This window comes from Hyalella azteca, unplaced genomic scaffold, assembly GCF_000764305.2.
Source record: "Hyalella azteca isolate HAZT.00-mixed unplaced genomic scaffold, Hazt_2.0.2 contig12678, whole genome shotgun sequence".
Classification (NCBI taxonomy): Eukaryota; Metazoa; Arthropoda; class Malacostraca; order Amphipoda; family Hyalellidae; genus Hyalella; species Hyalella azteca.
In genome coordinates, this window is record NW_025942630.1 from 70,945 (window position 1) to 77,877 (window position 6,933).

Sequence of the window (6,933 nt, forward strand, 5' to 3'; positions counted from 1 at the left end):
TACAAGTGGAAACAACAATAGAAGAGGATATCATTCTAGAGGAGGACGCAATTCTAAAGGAAGTTACCCGCCAAACTTGAGGTGGCACGTAAGCGTAACCCTGTTTGCCAGCAGCACGCGGCGACCTGGCGTGAGAGTTGGCGTAATTACGGCGCCAAATGGCAATACTTGAGCGTGTTGCAGGTCACTAACCTGCAAACAGCTTTTCTTGAGTCTGCAGCAGGTCGTTAACTTACAAACAGCTTTTCTTGAGTCTGCAGCAGGTCGCTGACCTGCTAACGGCTTTTCTTGAGTCTGCAGCAGGTCGCTGACCTGCAAACAGCTTTTCTTGAGTCTGTCCTTTGCTAACCGGCAAGCGGCAGAATAACTCACAAAATCTGCAGCAGAGCTAAGAAACGCCAGCAGTAACGGCAGTTAGTGACGGAAAACAGCCGTTACGAAGAAAAAGTTTAGAGTAATAACGCGATTGGGATTCCAACTTGCAATTATTAAGCCTGCCTAATGCCGGACAAAAACTGCCAATGTTTTATATTAGAAACCAGCACTTATAATTGTCTATTACAGACACCAGCAGTTGAAAAGGTTCTAAATAGGTGATGTATAACGATAATGTATAAAAACTTGACGAAAAATCAATTGTAATATAATTGGTTTTTTTCTACCTCCCTCAGTTCATCCATCTCTGCCCTCAACATTATTATTGCTATTAACATTATTCACCAGCACCCGACATAAACTAACATAATGCGAAGACTCTTCGACGGAGCAGATACTCTAGGCACGTCTGCAGGGCTGCAGACATCAGAGCAGAGTTGTCTGCAGAGGAGGAGAATGAGGCGCATTGAGCCTGTTTGCTGACCTTGCCCTGAGCGTGCGCTAATATGCAAGCGGTGGTAGTTCAGTGTTGGTGACTCTCAGGGTAGGTTTACACATGCAGGTGGTGCTAGTTCAGTGCTAGGGAAGGTTTCTAGCTGCTAGTGGACTATATGAGGATATACAATAGAGTTACTGACAAGTGATACGAACAGTGATTGGAACGTTGCAAGTGCACTGAAGTTGCAGTCAGTAAAGAGACCTCATTTACTATGGACGTGACGGTCAAATTTTGATAGGTGGAGTAATCGTTTTAATAAGTCAAGAGATTTTCGATCATGTGAAGTTCCATCTCCTATGTTTAATAAATTGAGCACCAATCAGCGATATGGCTGATAGCAATCACCCATATGAGTGCAACCTCTATCGCTATCTCAAGACATCTCGTGAGTGTCGTGAAGAGTAGAATGTTCTACTTGCCACACTGTGTGTTGCCGCCTGCATGTAGTGAGGAGGATGCAGCGGTAGAGCCCACACTTGCTGCTCTGATCTAAATTGCAACTAGCTTCAACAATTGTTAAATTGATTGAATTTAAAGTTATTAACAGTCAAGCTTGCAACTGAGCTATTTCAGAGCCGATTCATCCACACAACTTGTAACGTTACACTTGTTGGAGGCAGAGAAACGAGCCGACAAAATGACTTCCAGGCTTCGACTGCTAGTTTACTTGGCTCTCTGCACCGGACTGAGCACTATTCCTGTAAATGCGTACAACATTCTCCTGGCGGTGCCCATTGCCAGCAAGTCTCTACATAACTTGTTCACTGCGATCGGAGAGAACTTGGTGAACGCCAACCACACGGTGACTCTCTTGACAAGTTTCCCGCCTTCGTTTTCTCATCCAAACTTCAGCAGCTTGAATGTTTTGGGTGAAGTGCCCCAGCCCAAGTATAACGTCTTCGAAATGCGCGATATCACAAAAGCCATTGAAAAATTTACCCAAGAAATATTCTTCATCGGTGGAATAATGTGGGACAACGAAGAGGTCAAAGAGGTATGGAATAAGAGGAATTCATTCGACGCTTTCTTGACTCCTTCGTATGCAAACGAAATCTGCATGCCGTTCTTACTAAACTACACCGGACATTACATGATCGTCTCCACCCCCGGGGTGGAGTACAGTGCGATGTCCATGGCTGGCAATTGGTTGCCGCCCTCAGTTGTTCCGTCGATGATTTTACCTTACGATGAGTACATGAGTTTCTTCGAAAGAACTGTCAATGTGATTGCCATTCCATTTCTTTACTTCTACACAAAAAGCTTCTACTTCTCCTACCAGCAGAAATTCATGGAACAAAAATTCCCTGAAATAGGATCACTCGAAAGGTCAGTAAATGTTTATAGGGTTTCATTGAAAATACGATAATGGAACGTTGCTGGTACCTTCATAAAGGCATTTAAAGTATTTACATGTTGTATATATTTTTTCAACATAGGTGACCTAAAACATTGAAGTCAATGTGTGCTGATTGTTGAATATAGTGTCATCAAAACTTAATTTGCAAATTGGAAATATTTATAATATAATTATTGAACCAAGTAAAAATATTTCTGAAAGATTTGCGTAGCTTCTCGTGACTGAAATAATGTAGCTCCTGTTATCTAGAATAGAATTCCTTTATTTAATCAGAAGGCCACGCGACATATGCTCGCGATAAGGCGTTGCGTGGCGAGCTCGTGTATTTTGATAACAATCTGGTCATGAGCAGACACGATACCCATGATAACAAGGAGACTTGTGAGACTCATCATAATTACGGTACCACTGTTAGTGAGGCTACTCACGGTACCCCAGTTAGTGAGGCTATGCACAATATCCCTGTTAGTGAGGCTACTCACGATACCCCTGTTAGTGAGGCTACTCACGATATCCCTGTTAGTACCCTGTTAGTGAGGCTACTCACGATACCCCTGTTAGTGAGGCTACTCACGATACCCCTGTTAGTGAAGCTATTCACGATATCCCTGCCATGAATCGCACCTGGTAGCATTTATCCCCACGTATTCAGATGCCCACGATCTAAGCGCAGCGCTTACGTCGTTTTTATGAACAAATTTATTTTTGTACCGTTTGTGAAAATATATGAGGTGAACATAAATGGGTATGGAGTAAACCACAGAATACTGAACATTGTTTAGCAGCTTAGGTTCCTCAGAACAGATTCATGACCGAATAATTTAATTTTTATACATCTTTTTTGAAATTTTCGTAATAAGTAATGGGATATATGCATGGCTAAGCAACTGCACGAATCATAGGTTTATGAACTATAATCGCCTATAATTTCTGAATTCCTAATTGTTAAAAGTTTCTCTGATCATATTACTGTTATGAATGATATGATTTTAGTTACTAACGACTTTTTCAGTTATTATTCAAGAGCGAGATTAACCCTGATCAACGGGCACCCTGCCCTGGACAGCCCCGTGCCCCTCCTGCCCAGTCAGGTCGAAATTGGTACCATCAACGCCAAGCCTGCCAAGCCCCTGCCCAACGTGAGGGATCATGTCTATATTACTTTAATGAGGTACTGCAGCAATAATGAGGTACTGCAGCAATAAGTGTAGACTGAATGCAACAAACTAAATGCAAGGAATGGAAAAGTTTTGGATAGACATCCCAATTGAATGAAGTGTAATCTCTTGTTACTGATTATTTATCACTGTTCTCCAGCATACATTAAGACCCGCTTCTTTCTCAAGCGTAGCAATATGACCTTATCCTGCCCTTACTGTTCCTCACTGTACCCCACTATTCCTCCTGTTCCCCAGCAACAGTATGCCTTCCCTCGTAAGCACCAGTTTCCCCTCACAGGACCTGGAGGAGTTCATGGCCAGCAGCGGCGCCCACGGGGTCATCTACTTCAGCATCGGCAGCATCGCTGAAAGCGCTGACATCCCCATCAGAGCAAAGGTCCACAAATTCAGCCGCATTTTACACCACAAAGTTTGAGTTAGTGAGCGATTTATGAAGGGCATAAAGTGTTTTTAACGACAGTAACAATTCAGCAGCCTTAAGGCCCGTTTACACCAAGGGCAACACACGGGCGTCAAGCGCCTCACAGCCCCTCTGTGCAGCGTCTGCATGCGTTTCGTGTGGGCAACGAAGCGAGTGACGAGCTAGCGATTCACAGGCGTCCTGCCTCATGCAACACAAGCGCTGCACTCAGTGGACGGCTGTATGTGGTCTAGCCTCTAGCGAGGTTGTCTGTATACGCTGGTCTTTCACTATGTCAACTATCGCCACACATCTTTGTAGAGAGCACGAATGCTTGTAGAGTTCAGTCAAAGGAGCATAAAAGTCGAACTGCAAAAGAACAAGCTGTAATGAAAATTGTTTGAGTTTTAAGAAACTTTTGTGTACAAGTCACCATTGACGAGGTTCCCAAGAAAATTCATACGTCGAGTTCGCAATTCGATCGTGAAATGAATTTCATTGCAAATGAATTCCACCTCAATTCCATCCTCCCGCTTCTGAGTATCATTATATTCTTTAGCAGACTGTCAAACAAGTCCACTGGCAGTCTAATATAATTTTGAAAGTCTGATGCATTATCAACTGATAATTATTTTAAAATGTAATTGTGAGAGCCCCCTCTCTTCTTTGCAAGCATTTTTACACAAATACTGCGGCGCCTACATATTTTCTTTACAGCAGCACACCCGAGAACAATGGCCCAGAGCTCAAATTCGGACACATCCATACCCACAGACGTCTAACTGGTAACTAATCTTCAAAGCGCGCGGTCTCGAACTACTGCGTACAAAAATAAGTGTGAACGGTTGTGGGCGGTGAGGCGCTGCAGCCAGCACCTCACCGCCCATGTAGTTGCCCCTAGTGTAAACGGGCCTTTACACGCACCTGTACTTTGCTCGTTTAGATTTCAACTCGTAGTGGGATTAGACACGAACGTCGGTCAGGGTCGTTACGCAATCCAGGCCTATGACTCGGGCGAACAAATTTCCTGGACGTTGTACATGTAAGTGACTAGTGGAATTTTGCTGGAGCTCGAAGCCACTTTTGAAGTTAAGTCCTGTTCGAGTCCTCATTTGTTCTCTGATCCTCGCTTATACCCAGGATATGGTGGTAATAAGCTAATATATCATGAACGGGTTGCATCTTAACGTATTTGTAGAATGTAATATTGGCTCAATCGCAAGATTTTTGTCAGGTTTTGCAATATTTTACCTCTCAGCTAGAGTTTGTGGAGGCGTTCCGCAGGCTGCCGCAAAAAGTCGTGTGGAAATACGAGGGCAGCGACTTGGAGCTGCCGCCGAACGTCCTGACGCGGGCCTGGCTCCCTCAGCAGGACATACTCGGTACCTGGGGCGGTGGTGCATGCGATGTTTGTGTGTCTTGATGTAATATATTCGAAATCACTGAATGTCAAATTTGACTGAATGATTCTTAATATTAGTTTCCTTGTTTCATCGCTAATGTCGGAAACACAGGTCAATAATGAGATATGTCTTTTCGGTCGATTAAATTAATGATAGACCACAGAGTGATCACTGCATAAACTTTCTTCTGAATTAGGTCATCCCAAGACGCGGCTTTTCATTTCGCACTGCGGGAACCTGGGCACCCAAGAGGCCAAGTACCACGGCGTACCAGTACTTGCAGTGCCAGTGGCCTTTGATCAGCCCAGGAACGCGGCTCGGATGGTACGCAAGAAGCTGGCGCTGTCGCTGGAGTGGCAGACGCTCACCGCCCAGGCCATCGTCGACGCCGTCAACGAGCTCGTCAACGACACCACGTCAGCCTCCTATAATGAACCTATGATAAATTTTTTAATTAAGTAATGCGCTTGTAATTAGCGCAGCATTGTCCATTACGTAGAACATTTGGGCATTACAATAAAACAGTTGAAGTCGAGGCCATATATTTTCTGGCCACCAGGCAGGATGGTTGCGCACCATCAGCTTTGGTGTCAGACCAAGAGGCCTGTTGATCTCAAGTCAAGCGTGGTATTAACGGATGCTAGATGTTAATAATCACATAAACGTTGAGTCATTATTTTACTAGTTATTTCCTGTTCTCTGTGGTGTACAAACAAAAGGCAAGCACATTTCCATTAGATCTTGTAACGCATGAACAATGTGCACAGATACGGCGCCCGGCTGAGGACGATCTCAGCGGTGCTGCAGGACCAGAAGGAGAGTCCCGGGGCTCGTGCTGTGTGGTGGATAGAGTACGTGATCCGGCACCATGGGGCGCCGCACCTGCTGTACCCCGGCAAGCGCCTGCACTTCCTGCAGTATGTCTCTGCAGACGTCCTGCTCTTCATCGCCGTCTGCTGCTACGTCGTCTACAGGATACTCAGAAGTGCGGTCGTTGTGGCGGTGGGCGCCTGGCGTGGCAGGCTCAAGGAAACCAAGAAAAAGAAACTTTAGTCACGGCCGTGGCCGGCGCCGGATTTTTTTGTCCTGCGTATCAAGTTAATGAATTTTCAGTTGTTGTTTTATTGTCCACGAAATCTTTAAATTTTAAGCGTATATGATAAACGAGATTTTAATGGATTTACTTGATTATATGTGGTTAGAGTCGACACTTTATTTAGTTAACATAGCTTATAGCTTTAACTTTGGGGTCACCCTAGCTTTAACCCTGGCTCATCCTAGCTTTGAGATTGGGTCAAGATGGAAAATCACGAAAAATATTCTTATAAAAATCACTGTCCCAAACTTTTACAGCAATTTGATCGTCATTTGGTACGAGCTTGGATGGCTTGTCGCCGGAGGTCACGTTTCATATTCGAGCCTCGAACGCGAGTCTTTGAAGCCCCAGCAAGGCTTTCAATGCTCAACGCCTCTGCCTTCAAAAACGAACTCCTTCTTCATAAATGAATAAAAGCTTGGGGAATATTTCACGCAGCCCTCCAGATTATTCCAGCCAAAGGATTTCCTATGGAATTTCTTCTCAAAAGATCCGCGGGCTGCCGTCTTTTGAAGGCTGCCTATGGGTCGGAGAAACTCTGTTTGATAAGCTCTAACAAACGCGTTTTTCTCGGCGAACAATATACATACATACAAGGGCGTTACTTCAGAGCTTTCTTTCC

At 44.5% G+C, this 6,933-nt stretch overlaps 1 protein-coding gene across 1 annotated transcript; it reads left to right on the plus strand.

Moving 5' to 3' along the window:
* Positions 1-867: 867 nt before the first annotated feature.
* On the plus strand, positions 868-6,327 carry LOC108668840 (UDP-glucosyltransferase 2). Its single transcript, XM_018156095.2, has 6 exons — positions 868-2,200; positions 3,244-3,370; positions 3,690-3,788; positions 5,071-5,194; positions 5,412-5,631; positions 5,983-6,327. The coding sequence occupies exons 1-6, from the start codon at positions 1,512-1,514 to the stop codon at positions 6,266-6,268; spliced, it is 1,545 nt and encodes a 514-aa protein (XP_018011584.1). The 5' UTR covers positions 868-1,511; the 3' UTR covers positions 6,269-6,327.
* The last annotated feature ends 606 nt before the right edge of the window (positions 6,328-6,933 follow it).